The sequence below is a fragment of the Meleagris gallopavo genome, chromosome 6 (assembly GCF_905368555.1).
Source record: "Meleagris gallopavo chromosome 6, MGAL_WU_HG_1.1, whole genome shotgun sequence".
In the NCBI taxonomy this organism is placed as follows: Eukaryota; Metazoa; Chordata; class Aves; order Galliformes; family Phasianidae; genus Meleagris; species Meleagris gallopavo.
Window position 1 is genome coordinate 46,793,569 of NC_139409.1, and position 16,578 is coordinate 46,810,146.

General features: G+C 39.5%; 1 protein-coding gene across 6 annotated transcripts in view; it reads right to left on the bottom strand.

Moving 5' to 3' along the window:
* Positions 1 to 1,778: 1,778 nt before the first annotated feature.
* The window catches only part of BMPER (BMP binding endothelial regulator), a 145,362-nt gene continuing 130,562 nt past the window's right edge, over positions 1,779 to 16,578 (bottom strand). For 5 of the 6 annotated variants that reach the window (XM_031554058.2, XM_085226613.1, XM_085226614.1 and 2 more), the window contains 2 exons: positions 7,668 to 7,798; positions 1,779 to 2,386 (listed from right to left, as the gene is read on the bottom strand). In XM_031554058.2, the coding sequence (XP_031409918.2) occupies positions 2,205 to 2,386; positions 7,668 to 7,798 (313 nt within the window). In that variant the 3' untranslated portion in view covers positions 1,779 to 2,204. Of the gene's footprint in view, positions 2,387 to 7,667; positions 7,799 to 16,578 lie in introns of those variants that run through there. The other variant, XR_014884015.1, reaches the window with a different exon arrangement.

The window sequence follows — 16,578 nt, forward strand, 5'->3', positions numbered from 1 at the left end:
GTATTTTTGTTTTGGAAACACAGTAAGTAAGAAAATCAATCAGCAATGAAAATCAATCCCAGCCTAGAGCTGGGCAAATAACCTTTTTATTGGTTAAGACTTCATATCTCAGCACCTAAAACTCACAGGCTGAAATGTTCTGCAGTACAAACCGATGCTTTAAATTATTTTAACGACTACAATTTTATGCTTTAACTCTATGGACCAATTGCAATTGTTCTACATTTCAGCTCCACTATTCAGTTATCACATGAGCCGCATAAAGCCCTCGGAGTTTCCTGCTCTGACAGGATCTGCACATTTGCAATTCTGCTTTCCAGCACATTTGTGTATGCGGCTTTGAAACCCCCTCTGCCAGTAAAACTGAATTATTTGATTGTTCCAAGAAAAGAAACACAAAATGGGACATAAAAAGAGCAAGCTGATTTTATTCAAATTTGGATAAACATCCGTGGAATGCCCCTGGCATTATTTGCCCAGCTCTTTTTAACACTATAGTGGTACAGCATTTTGGATAGTGGGATGCCTACCCTACCTGTGCTCATTCAGCAACCTCCTCCAGGATAGGACTGCAGAAAACTGTGTAACTCAAATGCATTGCATCCACTCACTTACTGCAAACTCAGATCCTGCAAAGCTTCCTGGAGGGTGAATTAAAGGAGAAAATTGTTCAAGGCATTACAACATTACAATGTGCAGTTTCGAATGGAATAGTGGAAGTAGCTGTGTGGGAGGATATTACTTCATTACAAATTTCAATCAGATGCCTGAAGATTTCTGTCCTCTCCGGAGAACATGCCATCAGGTTCTACAGGAGGCTTTCCAGTGGAAGAAAAATACACCCCTACTCCCCCTCCCTTCAGACTTGAGAAAGCTGTATGGCTTTTTAAACAGTTTCTAATGAAATCCCATATTACTGCTTCTCCCCTGGGACACTTCAAAAATCGTGCAAACTTCACAGAGCCCACATGTTCCTAAATCGGTAAAAGAGACCAGAAAGGAAATAAACTGCAGTTCTCCAATTAGTATCTGACATTCTCTACTGTTTTTTTTTTCTGTTGTTTGTTTGTTTTTTGGAAAGGGGAATTTGTCTTTCTTCTTCGCCACGCTGATAAATTAAATTAGTTATTATTATTAGTTAATAAATGCAGTATTATTTCATGTTTTAAGGCACACCAAAATCAAAAACTTTAATTCACAGAGGGATTTGCTTTCTGCATAGTATTTGGGGGAAATATGAAACAAGCCCAGCAGTTTAGAACATGCTAGAGGGGCTAAAACGTGTGTGAGTGTTTTCTTCAAGCTCCTTATTGTGTATTCACAGCTACTGCCAAGCACAACAACATAAACGGGGTTTTAGGATATGAAATGGGAAGTGGTCAGATTTTCAAAGCAGGCTGCTGGGTGCTGAAGGCTTTTGAAAATCTGGCCCTTGACTCTTTGGTGCCATTCCAGAAAGAAATCTCTCTCCGCTGGCACCTGGCCAATCAGCGCTGGAAATCCTTTTGCACAGTTATTTCAGTAAGGCGTAAAAGCCGATCCCTAGCTTTCTCTGCGTGATTAAGCACTGTCACCAATCACTATGCAGCTCTAAGGTATGCATGAAATATTCCCAGATAAATCCTCCATCTCCAGAGAAATGTGTTTCCCGTACAACCGTAAATCCGGGTTCTGTGTTGAAACTAATCCAGTCTGGCAGTGCTGCAGCCCTAGAAAAGTTTCCTTGGAAACGACAAACTCATGCAATGGCAAAGTCATCCAATCTTTCCATGCCACTGTATTATATTAAAAACACCTGGTTTATTTATACAATGACTTACAGATAAGGGTTTTAGAAGTAATAATACATAAACTTTATAGCAAAAAATATACATATAATAATTCGTCCTTCTATGATATATAGAAATGATGTATATCTGTGTGTGTGTGTACATATATATAAATATATGGGTCGTACTTATGTTTAGGGCACTTGTGTATAGATATGTGTATCTACATACACACAGTATACATTTATATATCTTTGTTGGGGCCACGTGTGTATACATAAACACACACGAATACACACAGGAGCATATTTACACTCTGTAAGTAGAGCTGTACTTTGCAGAACCTGCGCACGAACAGCTGCAGTCCTCTGCTGTCTGTGAGCATCAGATGGGTCAGTGACAGCCACGTTAGTGTCCATGGAGAGAGAACAAATGTCATCGCTGAGGACATAGGACTGGCTTGATGCATCTTCCTTTGTGAAGAACTAAATTTGCTGGACAGTGGCATCCTGCAACGCAGGGCTTGTTGCATGGGCCGATCTCATTCCAGTTATCACATGTTTTGACACATCCTGGGCCACACGTGTCATAAACTGCACCGTGTTTACACTGGGTTGCTGAAAGGCAGTGAAAAGAAACAAAAAGAGGCACATTACATAAAGTCATACAAGGAACATTATGTATTTAATTGCTTACTTTCTACTGAAGGCATCTAAAAGAACATTTTGGTATTATGATCACCTAGAGGAAAAGTTACTTATAAATAGATTCCGCTGCATGAAATGCGATGTGACGTAACACAGCAGATATAAAGACAGTAAACTTCCCAATGAAAAAGGCATCAGGTTCTTAACAGTCTCGAAATATTTGGGAATTTTAACACCAGCAGTCTATAGCAGTTTGACAAGGTTTCTGTCTAGAAGCAGAAGTGTTTTCTATTTAATGCTTAACACTGTTTACATATTTGTTATATGTAATACCTTTTATCAAGGATTCCTGAAATATTTACATGGCTAGACACACTTAGCAGTTCCAGTCTTACAGGAAGAAAAGATAGTCATTCACCACAACAGACTTTCTAAGATTATACTTTCAGTATTGCATATTGCAGAATATCAAAACAATGCTGTTAATTCAGCAGTTCCATATATATATACATATATATATATAAATCAATGATTTCCATCCTTCATGCTATTTTACCAAGGGATCACTGAGAATGAAGATTCTCATACTTAATGATTCCAGTATCTCTTCATTGATTTATGCAGTTGACAGTTCAATGGATTTCCAGCGTAAAAGAACACTGAGGTTTCAGCTAAAAGCACTCTAAGCCCACCAGATCAATATTTAAACTCTTAACATTTTATATCCTGCCTTTTTAGTATGGAGAATAATGCATGGTTCAATAGTGAATAAAAGCCTGTTATTCTTTCTAACAGCTGTGCTGATGGCAAAAACAAATACTGAAAAAATAGTTTATAGATGGTAACAGGCTCTCAAGCATCCAGAACCATCTATCACTATTTACAGAGAGATGGTTACTTTAGAAAGATTTCTTCAATTTTGAGAGAGATTGGAGGTCCAGATTTTGTTAAAGAACAGTTCTGTTATGCACCACAAATGTTGTTTCAATGTGTGGAGTAGCCTTAGAGTGTCACTACAGCACTGACATTACTCACAAAGAGAAAATATGCAGGAAAAAAGAAACAACACCAGATTAAAATAATTAAAATACTGAACTCTTAAAGTGTACCAGGAAGGATGGTGGAAGTCTTAGTGCTAAGGCATCATTAGTTTAAGGGTTCTTTCTTCTTCATCAGTAACAAAGTGATCTTCGAAACAGTGCAAGTTTTACTTCTTACACATTTTACAGCATTTATACCCATGCAAAAAGGAGCACTGAAAAAGGAAGGAATTCTGAGAAGAACGCATGCAACATTTTCAGGATGCACAGACAAAAAATGGATAGTACAGCAGCCAATAATCCTGGAATTACAGCAAATTAAAGAGATGAATATTAGATAGATATAAGGTAGATCTTAGAAAATAAAGTTTACTAGCTGTAAGTGTATGAAAACTCTAGAACAAACTACTCAAGAACTTTGAGAGACACCTCTTACTGAACATCAATCTAGAATAAGATGGGAAAATCATCTTTCAGCAGTATTTGAGATAAGCTTGTTCTGCTTGGGGGTATATATCTTTTGGGGACATTTTTTTCTAGCTACACATTTCTATCTTGCTCTGCATAACTTCTGTGTGCACTGAAGAAGGGAATAAGCAAAATAAAAAAATTAAAATGAAATTTAAACTAAAGGGGAAATTTAGAAGGTTGGACAAGCATACAAGCAGTAATTGAGCATATAGTACACTGCTAGATTCACTGCAAAATCTGCATTTCCGTAGTGTGTTAAGAGATTAAATTTCTAGTGGAGTAGAAACAAAAATGCACAGAACTTCCAGAAGATTTGCAAACATATTTGTTAATGCATTTTGTAAATGCATTAATTGTGTAGAAAAGTAGACCAAGATGTTCATAGCACAACATGAGTTCATTTAAAAGGTCTGTGATCATAAGCTTTAAGGCTGTACACAACCCACAGAGCTTTACAGTAGTAGTAGCCAGCCCATTTGTTCCACCTGAGCTATGCTTGGTGCCTTAGCCAGGAGGTTTGAGGAAAATTGGCTTAAGAGCTCTTTTCCACTTGCTCCTCTCTGCTCCAAAGTGAAGAGTATATATGACAGGCTGCCGTCAGCAGCTGTGGTGCCCCTAAGTACTCCCCATCTCTACTACACGTGGATAGAGGCCCTCTTGCATTGCAGACACCTCCTTCCATTTGAGACGCTATGTAGAAGATATAATGGCTTTATTCTCTGCTGTAGTCACTTCATAACGGTGTTATTAGCTCACTGTCAAGGGAAAAATCAGAAGAGTACAATGGCTGCTGTTTAAGTTCCCTGGATGGTTTCCATTGTTGAATGCTTTGGTTGTTAACATGTGGTGCGATTGATCTAGAACATTCCACTTCATCAACAGTTTAAAAAATAAAAATAAAGGCATTCTGCAGTAGGCTTCCCAGGGACTGTTGAAATGAAATTTCCACAGAAATTCCTGAGCTACTATTTTTGCAGCTTCTTCTGTTGATGTTGTACAATTTGGGCTTTCATGGTGTTTCTAAGGACATTCAATTTAGATATCCCTCATGGTGCCTGAAGTTCAGCAACAGGTCTGGGTGCTAAACTCGTGATACACGTGTGCTGATCTTTGCAATTTTCAGTGCTTAAGAAGTTTCCACTGAAAAGTCAGAATAGCCTTTCTCCCTCTAATACATACAGAATAAAATCATTAAGGAAAAGCAGATTGTAGCAGGGAAAGAGTGACTGGCTAGAAAATTCAATAGCAGAAAGTAGGAGACCCAGGAGAGAAGAGTCGAAATCAGGTGTAGCCTCATCCTCCTCAATCACATAGGGATAAAGCAGAAAATCATTCAGTTTTATGAGGCTGTTGGAGCATTTCAGTGTATCGGTGCTACCATGTGCACTTAGCACTCTCTTATAGTCCCTGTGTGCTTGTTCTGTGTAGCCATGCCCATGCTAAACAACAACTGGCATTCCCTTTACCAAGAAAACCTCAAAGGCCAGCAAGCTTTGCACTCAAATATTTTGCCAAGGCCTTAGAAGGAGGATACACTGTTGAACTGAGGGAGGAGGAAGAGCATGTAGGAAATTCAGCCTTCCGAGCATCCTGTTTGGCTGACTATCCAAACACAAGCTTTCTAAAGATTATAAAAATGAGCTAAGTGTACAGCAGTCAATGTACAGGAACTGGCAACCACACAAGAACTGGTTTTATAACACACAATAGAATAATTAAAACCTAACTTTACTAATAAATATACTCAATTTCCATCAGAACACAGCTCTTCCAGGTATCCCACCAGCTATGAAATGTCGAAAAGGAAATGAAAGTCACAGAAAGCTAACTTTTTATTATGGATATATTTTTCATACTCAAAAACTTTCATCCATCATTAGGACATAACAACTGTAACTACGACTGCAGAATAAAAAGGTAAATTAAAAAATAAAATCTTGGTGCTGGACACAGGTAACATAAGGATGCATTTTACGGATGCAGTGGATGCACTTTAATTTAATTTAATGCTTACTGTGCAACTCACTATAGAACACACTGTGCTACTTGTTTGACACTGGATGCTAAAGTATTTTGAGGGTATTTGATCACATACAGCTAGTCCCTGTTTTCTGCTTAATAAGATTTCCCTTTCCTCTCCATAAGCTTGCACTAAAGTTAAAAAACTCAGGTGAATTTACAAAATTCTTTCATTAGCTCTAATGGAAGATATATGTTTAAATTCCTTCTTAATGTTCTCTCAAGAACTTTTCTTGACCTTAGTAGAACAACAGAAAAAATGTGAAAAGAAGACTCAATTAGTGAAGTCATGATATGTCAACACTTTTACACACTCCTTAGGGGAAGTACTGGAGTTTGTATTCATTTTACATCATCTGCAACAGTGAGGTCCTTCTGAAATGCTTTGGTGAAGAAGAAAAGGGAAGGGAAGGGAAGGGAAGGGAAGGGAAGGGAAGGGAAGGGAAGGGAAGGGAAGGGAAGGGAAGGGAAGGGAAGGGAAGGGAAGGGAAGGGAAGGGAAGGGAAGGGAAGGGAAGGGAAGGGAAGGGAAGGGAAGGGAAGGGAAGGGAAGGGAAGGGAAGGGAAGGGAAGGGAAGGGAAGGGAAGGGAAGGGAAGGGAAGGGAAGGAAAGGAAAGGAAAGGAAAGGAAAGGAAAGGAAAGAAAGGAAAGGAAAGGAAAGGAAAGGAAAGGAAAGGAAAGGAAAGGAAAGGAAAGGAAAGAAGACGGGAGGGGAGGGGAGGGGAGGGGAGGGGAGGGGAGGGGAGGGGAGGGGAGGGGAGGGGAGGGGAGGGGAGGGGAAAAAAGGCTGCTCAATTCAAGGTCTGCATGTATCTGCTACTGGATCAATAGATTAAAATTGCTTACATTATTAGTGCTGAGACCACATCCTTGAACAGTGCTTTCACTTACTGACACCTTGTTTGGATTATTCTGTTCTGTCATAAGAAAAGATGAGCCTTTTGGGAACAGTCGATCAAATGTAATTTGCTCTGTCACTCACCCATTCCTGCTATTGTGTCTTCAACAGGAAAGGAAATTGAAGATGAGAGAGTAGACCCTGAGCCACAGACAATCACCAAAATTGACCACAGAGTGCTCTTTGACCAGCACTGAGTATCCTTCTCTCATATTTTTCCAACTCAAATTGCTTTACATAAATCTGAATACATTTCCAGGCATACCAAGGCCATTATAGAGTATCCTAAATTATTGAGATCATCATCAGGGGAAAAATTCATCTGCAATATTGTATTTTACTTCAAGTGACGATGACCACATGCGACCACTTCTCATGGAAACAATTACTTACAATTACTTGCAATTAACGCAGTCCTAATCACATGCAGAATTTGGTCCAAGTACCAAGATTAATGCACACCTATCTGCCTTTTGATATCCCCGTTAAAGACATTCTTTCTTCTTCCCTTGTTGAACCTTTTGCAACCATACATATATGTTGTCTAGGGAACTACAGCTGTGATTTAGCAGTAGGTCCAAAGAAACAACACCTGCAACCAAATGCGTAACGATCCTAATAGGAAAAGGCATACATTTCTTTCTGAAAGTATGTAAAATTATGCTAGATGGGATTAAAAGTGCCCAGTTTTACAACAAAATAAACATCTCTAATATGTGATAGTTCAAAGTCCTAGCCTGTTCATATATGAACCTCCTCCTCGGGTAAAAGAGCCTGTTAACCTAAGCACAAGGTTACAAAGAGGCAGTTGCAAAATGCTTACCTGCACAGTGCTGCTCAGGTATCCACTGCACTCTCAGCCCTTCCCGCTGGCAGGCTCGAGCATAGGCCAGGAACGACTCGCAGAAGCAGTTTTTATGGACTGGGCACTCACACATGTCTGTCACGCATGACCTGGAGAACAAAGCCCCAAAACAAATAAGCAAGGACAGATTTTGCAGAAATCTCACTGAGGTTTGAATCCTGTACTCTCCCAGTCACATGGAGTTCAATAGCTCAACGCTACAGCAAATTTGTGCTAAGCGGCAAGAAAGGTAAATGCTTTTGTGCTGCCAAATGCAAAGGGCTCATCTCTTTTTTGATGCAGAGAGAGCTACAGAGCAACAAGGAGAGAACCACACAGGAACAGAGAGAGATGTGTGAATAATAACTAAAATGTCAGACAGAGAGCATTAAGACCACAGAGGGAGGAAGCAAGCTCCATTTTTGCAACGAATTGCATCAACACACAGTAAAAGATTCTTCTCGTTCCCTGGAAAGAAATAATGTAATAGAATTAATAGTAATTATGACAGCAGTGCTAAATAGGTGACTTCAGCAGTTGATGAGTACATGACCTTCCATGAGAACTGGTGCCTTCTCCCCAGGTTGCCTTCAGCTTCTCCTGACTCTGAACACCCCAAAGCGTGTATATGTGTTTTCTAACCTGTAGTACTGCTGAATGGCAAACTTTATAAAGGAGCTGGGCTGATGCAGCATAACTGAGTAGTTCTTATGCTAGGAAACTGTATAGGCACTTGTCAATAGCACCATCTTCTTACATTGTGAAAGATGCAATCACCATAAAAACATGGCAGGAGAAAAGCTGCTAACATGGCCCTAAGCAAAACTGGTAGCGTGTGTCACCACTATACTCCAAGTTAGCTCACCCAGAATGCATATGCCCATTTGGCACAGTTCTAAAATACAGCTAGCAAGAGACAGCAGGTTTGCAGTTGACAGTTTCTGCATATGCAAAATTCTGCAGATACGGAAATGTAAGTTCAGAACTGCCAAGTATCTGCTGCTCTGCATGAAGGCAGCGACAAGGTGTGAGACGACACACTCAGCTCTTGGAGAAACAGAGCCTCGGTTCCTCTGCCTTCCTGCGAGTGCTCTGGATCCTGGGGGTCAATAGATAGGAGCCTCCTGAACCTTGCAAATCCATGTCTTCTATCCATTTCTGAGAGGATAAGACAACGCTTGCGAGGCCTCCCTAGAACTAGGGGTTGAAGTTGCATGCGAGCTCTCCATATTAATTGCTGTTGCTGTAGATCAAAGATTCAACTGTCTTTAGGAAAAGGATGGATATGAGCTGCCTTTTCCAGAAACATTCCCCATAGCCAGTGCTTGAAAAGGAGAAAGTATTTCAGACAAAGTCATCTATCTACAGCCCTGGTGCCCATAGGATACTCTGGAGTCATTGGGAGCCCTTTCTTTAAAACTAGGAGAGACATTTAGTTGCTGTCAAACACAGACAAGCTTCTTCACATCCAACAATGGGCCCTTGTTGGAGTACCTGTCTATTTCAATAACTTTTCATATATTCATATATTCAGTTCTGCCTGATGGTTCCAATGGTTCCATCAACTTTTTACCATTTTTCCTCTCAATGAATCTCCATCATGAAATTACCTGAAAATTCAATGCAATGAGTAAGCAACATAAGTGCTAGTGTAAAAAGAGCTGTCCTGCACTTATTGATACATACATGATATGCATATAGAATTACTTTTAATTGAATCTATAGCATGTTTGCATCTATAGACCTGTGATTTTCACTTGTAATAAACTTTCCCAAGACACTGTAGTTGAACTTCAATTTAGTTCTGTGGTAGGTCCTTTTACATCTTGTCCAGTACCAGAAGTTGCTGCATGGGTATCCCAGCTGTAAGGAATGGATCAACAATGCCCTTGACACTGTCATTGCTAGCTGATAAAAGACCTCATGTAAGCATAAAGGGTCACTTTTTTAATGTGACACACTAAATTCACACTGTTTCCTTCGGCACAGTATGCCTGTAGTCTCTTACCAGCATCCTGTTATGCCCACAGCAGGCACCACTTCATGCTCCCATGCCATTTAGGATTTGTATGCCTCATTTTACAGATAAGGACATACTTGCTTCCTACTGTCGCAAATCATTATCACCAAGAACATCTGTAATAATGTCCACAGTCAGTTATCAAAATATCATTTCATCATTTTTTTTGTTTCTGTGCTATTATCTATCAGTCACATTTTGTGGCTCTCCACTAAAATTTAGTGGTCTTTAGCGATGCTTGCCAGCGCCAGCCTGGTAACACATTCACACGATTCCTGTCTTAGAAATTACAAAACCCAAAACCTGAGTACTTACTCTGTTTTTGAGAGCACAAATACATCTTTCAGCATTACTCAGAGTGGGATGCTACCCCCTGCAATGAGTTTATACAGCTTCATCTAGCTCAAGTTCTTGTATCAAGTCAGGAAACCTCTGGGTTCACATCAGTCACTCATTCTTTTTAGTTAATGGCATGCTCATGGCAAGGCTAGCACTCACTTTGACCTGTCCTGGGCAGGGTTTGGAGAATGAAGAGGCAAGGGAACTGCATACAGTTTGTGGGATGGCAGCATAGCAAACACATTGAGCCTCTGCATGCACTCTATGCTGTATCATTAGCCCTTGGCATAGAAACAGCCATGGGCATCCAAACGGTCTCCAGAATGAAAGATGTCCAGTTTGTCTGAGATCAGCATTGTTTGCTTATGAGTTCAGTATGGGTGTCCAAGAAGGAAAGTAGCATGACACATTCAGCGCTTTCTGGTTCATTTCATTTTTAGCTAATTGTTTTTTTTGTTCTCCTGAAGTGTTTTATTCTGGTGACACTGCTGGGCTCGCTCCCAAGGCTTGGCCAAGGAGAAATCATCAGACAACAGTTTTTTTTTTTTAATGGATGAATTACAACTGCTAATTACTCTTAAGGGTAAATGATTATGAAAAATGATAGTAAAAGAAACTATAACCATACCATTCCATTCACCAATCATACCATTCACTAAACCATACCAAGTTTAGTCAGTCAATATATATATTTTTTTATGAAATTAATTGGTGGCAAGTTTAATACACTGACATCAATTGTAGGTGGATGGATTGGCAGTTGGATGGGGAGGAAAGGGGGCCTGTTATATCACTTCTGAAATCAGAGTGCTATGAGGGGATTCTTCGTAAGATACATTTGCAAAATTATTCTTGTAAGCTGTCCTAATCCTTTCCTCTTTCAACAATCTTTGGTATTCCTACATTTTTATTTTTTTTAACCTCCGTATTGGCACATTTCAGAATTCTTTGTTTCTTTAAATTCTGCCTCCTCTTCATTCCTTCTCTGAAACTGATAAACGGATTCTGTGACTGTAACTGCATGTATGCAGAGGTTTTGTACTCTAACCTGACTGTTCAAACAACAAAAAAAGGTGCTTTTACTAAAAACCTGGAATTAAGCTGACAATGAAGCTCTACTGTCACTGTGTCATACTGTCCACTGGTGGAAACTTTGGGTCTTCCATGGTGTTGTGACTTTTCCAAGACCACACCATTTGCTTTAGTTAACTAAGAGAGAGTACATTTAAAACATCAAAAGATTAAAGTCATAAAAAAATAATCCCACAGGAAGACTGCAGCGGAAGTTACTTATAAAATGAAGCCATTTTACTGACTATGAAAATACACACAGGATACTTCATGCAGCCTTAACTCTTCCTACAGTGAAATCATTGAGAAGCATTTTGTCATTCAAACTCTCTTGATAAGATCAATCCCGATTGCAAGAGTAAGGTACTCATATACATACTTTCATGTGGAACACGTGCAACAGCAGGCTTTTGCTGTTCAGCCCTTTTCTCGGCAAAGTAGTTGAGATAATTAGTGAGAACACTCAAGAACACTGAATGAATAAAAGGCTCTGACATTGTTCACGTCCAACTAGGGAAAAGGTGCTGTTCTTCCTGTGAGCCCTCCTTCAAAAAGCATGTTATTTGGAGTTCTGGCTCTGAATAAATACCAAAGCACAGCCAACCTCTCAATCCTCCACTGGCACTACGAGCCTTGCTGTGATTCCTTTTGATGCTGCCTACGCTGCCTGCAGGGTCTGCGTTAGAGATGCCGCTAATTTGGTGCCTATAATCACTGTTTCAAAGGGAAATCCATGAAAATGAAGGCATCCGGCAGCTGAGGGACACACCTTGGAGGGAGACACATATATACACACGCTGCTTCCACATCTTCAAAGTGAACTGCATGAGTACGCTCCTTTGGCAACAGCCCTTTTTCACATTAAACCATGGAAAGTCTCCAAGTCCCACAAAGGGCAAAGAACTGAGTCCCGTGCTACATGAAAAAGAAGAAGGAAGGAAGATCACGGCAGTGAATCCTACAGCCTTTGTGACATGCAGGATTGAAAGTGCAGATGTTTGGTGTCACATGCTGAACATCAGCAGTCCTCTTCACTTTGGAGTGCACGCAACTCGGGCCATGTTAGGATGGACAGTGCCTTTTTTTCATTTCGTTTCTCTCATTTCTCAGCAAGAATGTGGTGTAGTACAGTTTTCAAACCTTTTGGTGCCTTCAGGCAGTGGCACCATGCAGAAAAAAATCATGGCCCCTTCACTGTTCGGTCAGCAGACGTTGCAAAAGCTCTTGGAAAGGGTGCATCACTGCCCCAATTTTGTGTGTGTGAAAACTGAGGCATGAGGTATTGAAGATGCTTGTTCTTAGCAGAAATAAGCTGTGTGCTTAGAAATTCTGAAGCCTGAAGGGCCATTTGCCTAGAGAGCAGGATTAATTTCCAGTCCCACCAGCCTGTGAGAGATGTTTTAGAAGAACGTACAGTACGCCAAATAGGAGTTTCAGAACAAGGTTGGCCAAATTTAGCACTGGTTTTGAAAACAGCCAAACTCTACACAACAGCCGGGTTGTATTCCTAAAGTCACAATGGAGTGCTCACAATTCAGGAGCAAAACTCAGGATTCGTTTTTCCTAATCCCAGATTTTCCCCATTTATAGGAAAAAATAAAGCCAGTGGCTCCTGTCTGTATGTACATTGTTACAAGAAAGTTTGTGTGGGTTGTTTTTCCCACCAAGTTTCAATAAATTGCCACTACTTATTTCTCCCGCTAGAGAAGTGATTTTAATAGAAAACGAACCATACTTCAAAATACAATGCAATAGCTCATGCTGTTGCAAACTGTTTTGCATGTTTAACCTTTCTAAAGTATTGAAGCTTGTTATTTAGAGCTGGAGACTTTTTATAGCTTTGAGGCTTGAGATCAGAGCTTTGAGATCATTCTCACTTTCTCCAGAACTTACTGACTTTAATTCAAAAGGAGCAGACAATTCATGAAGGAGGTAATTTTGCAGGCTGTGGAAAATACAGAAGTCCTTACATCAGCTGAGCATTCATTCAAAGCAGTTGCCTAGGGGACAGATTGTTTCATGCAATGGACAGTCATTCTCATGGATTATATTTTTCTAAGACCACATAACTGGATAACTGTACCTGCACATTCTCTGTGCTTTTCCTACACATTATAACAATGATAGCATTTCCTTAAATCTGAGATCTAAGAAAGGCATCTAAATCATTAAGTCATCACTGCTTCAACCCAATTTTCTGTTAAGTGGAAAAGTGTCCAGAATAAGCGGCAGGCAACCTACATGCATTTTGTACTGGATATCCCTTCCATGGTATAAGAACTCCCCTATCACTGATCTGGCTCAATAAATAAACAAATAAAACCTATAAGCGTGGGTACAGAAACGGAAACCACAGCACATCTTCTGTGAGCACTGCATATCAGATCTACTGCAGGCATATGTTTTCCATGGGGAAATCTCATTCATGTAAGAAGAGTCCTGGCCATAATGCTTGATAATATCAACATTATTTTTGGCAGATTGCATAGGAATTCGCAACAGTGGGCATTTGAACCATGAGTTCAAATTTCATCCCAATCCCTCTTTTTTTTTTTTTTTTCTGTAAAATTGAATCAACTGTGGATTGCATTGCTGTGTGAATCCCAGAAGAAAGAAATAATAAAATATGTAACTTCACCAAAAGAAGAAAACGCTTTGTATGATCTAATATCTTTTGGGCACGGCCCCCATTTTGCACACACACTGAAGAGTTCTAATTAAACTGGATGCCAGTGTTCCTGCTCCAGATATAGACTTGGCACTTGGAGTCAATTAAACAGAATTACACAAGATATCCACATCCATCTCTGCCTTGCCAAGGCACTCTACTGTAGCAGTTGTTTAGAGAAGTAGGGTTGACTTGGGAAAAGGATGTTTTAAATGAAAGTGATAATTATTGTTTGTAATTTCCAACATAGCAGAGACAGACAGTAATTCAATTTTGATTTCTTTGCATATACAGCTCCTTTAAAAGAAGTCAGAACCCATACTTTCCTCACAAAGGGTAAGCAAAAACGACATTTTCCAGTGACGCTGAAGAAGTGAAGGTCCATACAGACTTCTGAAAAAGCATACTGTGCTGCACAATAGCACAATAAACCTACACTGCTTGCTGCCAAATGTATTATCCAAAAGCCTTTTGAAAATGCCAAAAACAGTGTTCTGTGTATATTTTTAACTTTTATATAAAGAGCATGCTGTGCCAGATTTGTGCTTTACTGCCTTAACCAACGTTACCCAGAAGAATATGGTAAAAAGAACAATGATACGTTCTAGGAAATTGTCTAAAACGATATCAAATTGAAGTTCTAATGACACCTCTAGCCTGACATCCCATTTATAATCTTCCCTGACTATGTAATAACAGGGTAAAGGCACTTAAAAGGAGAGAAGGTGGAAAAAAACAAAAACAAAACAGAAAACCAACCCTCCCTACTTCCTTCTGCATGATAATTCTCCAAGTGTGTGTCAAGTAGTCTTTTTCTATCTTGTACTTGGATCCATACAGGCTCTGCATCTTTAAATGTTCTTTCTGATCCTGAGAATGGAAAGGTTGGCTTAAATCCCTCCATGGGGAAAAAGCCGAGCCACAACTGAGGAAGACAATGGAGTCCCATGCTGGGCTCTGAGAAGCATCTGTATGACTCAGAATATTTCCTAGAGATGAAGGTTACAGTGCAGTCGAGCAGCTGACTTGTTACTTTAACAGAGAGCAAATTATTGCTCAAAAAACTCCGACAGAATAGAGAAGCATCATCTGCAACCCTGGAAAAACTGATCCCTTTCAGTCCCACTCACTTTCAGAAAGAGGAAGAATTTTTCCTTTCTATTATTCTGTCACAGTTGTGCTGAGCCACGCAGGGTTTAACTTTTAAAGTCATGACACGTAAGAGAAATACCTGTACGTATGAATCTAGTTGGATTTCCTATACAACATATGCCTCAAAGTGAAACAGTTAAAAACAACTTCTCTGCACACGTCAAAATTTTTCATCCAGAATCACTATCAAAAGGAAGACATACAACATGTATTTCTTAATACATTTCAAGGAGTGGCCCAGTATCACGCTGAGACATGTTCATCAATAATTGCTTTCTTTTTCTTGCTTACTCAAGCAGTATGAAACAAGTTGTTCCACTTTGTTTGGTGGCGTTACTACAAAAAGTATGCCTAGTTTGTACATCTAATTGTGAAAAACAAGAACCCTCGTAACTCTGCTCTAGAACACAGAGTTTCCAAAATCGTTATAAAGAGGCCACATGCAATAAAGAGTTTAGACCAACAACGACAACAACAACAACAAAAAAAACAGATGAAAATTTAGAAATACCTAGAACCTGACACTGTAGGTTCAAAAGCTGGAACCTGATCTCTGAAGATATGTATTTATTTAGTTAATCTTAGTTTAGTTTATACCCATCATCATCCACTTGCAAATATACATCAGAGAACTGGTGAAAATTACAGCAGTGGTATATCTAATGCTACGGCTGATCAGGTATTTGTGCAAAGTTTTCTGGCAAAAAGTCTTGGCACACTGACATCTTAATGTTCAAAGTCAACTCCTATGGGATTTTCTAGCAAAAAATCCTAACTTTCATGGCCCCAGTGTTCTAAGGACTGCAGCCCATGTGCTCATTACTCATTCTCTCTGGCTAAAGCTGTAAACACTGCTGGAGTCTTTCAACCACATCAACCTGTTTTCTGCCTCAAGAACCTCATCAAGTCTTCTCAGGAGCCACAACCTAGACATATTCCCAAACTTCACAGTCTTATGTTTTGAATTTATTAAACCAGTAAGATTTCTTATTATTTATCCTGTTTTAACATAATACAGCAGTATTCACACCACTTCAGTTGATCACATCATACCAGCATTTCAAATGTCACTCAAATGTGTATATAAAGTCTCTTACGAGATGAAAATACAGAAAAAATGTCCTAGTGGACCTTCTGAATATGCATACTAGTACTTTTAAATTTCCATTCTGCTTGCTACCTGCACAAGTTTAGCTTAGCACTTAGCTGCTAATGTGAATTTGGGATTTTCAGTATACTCTGGTGTAGCTAACTTGGAAAATCCATCTCATTTTGCAGTTTTTGTATATAACTGACAAATGTTTCTCTTTTTCTCTGTGTCTAGGAAGAAATTATAAAAAAGATTCTACCCAGTCTTCAGTTCTTCAAGTGGAGACTGAATAGTCGTATCTTTACAGAGAGAAAACAACAGTCAATCCAGGAAAAAAGAACAGACATGTTTTAATATCTGACTTAGTAACATTTGAGTGATGCTTTCAACCAACAGTAAACATTGGTTTTGTGTTTTGTACACAGCAAATGAACAAGGACTATGCTAAGTGAATCTAATATGACTGCATTAACTTTCACTGTAGTAGACAGAGTACCCATTAGTGTATTCTGTGTGACAGTTCTCACCCAAGAAAAACCAGAGTTTTGCC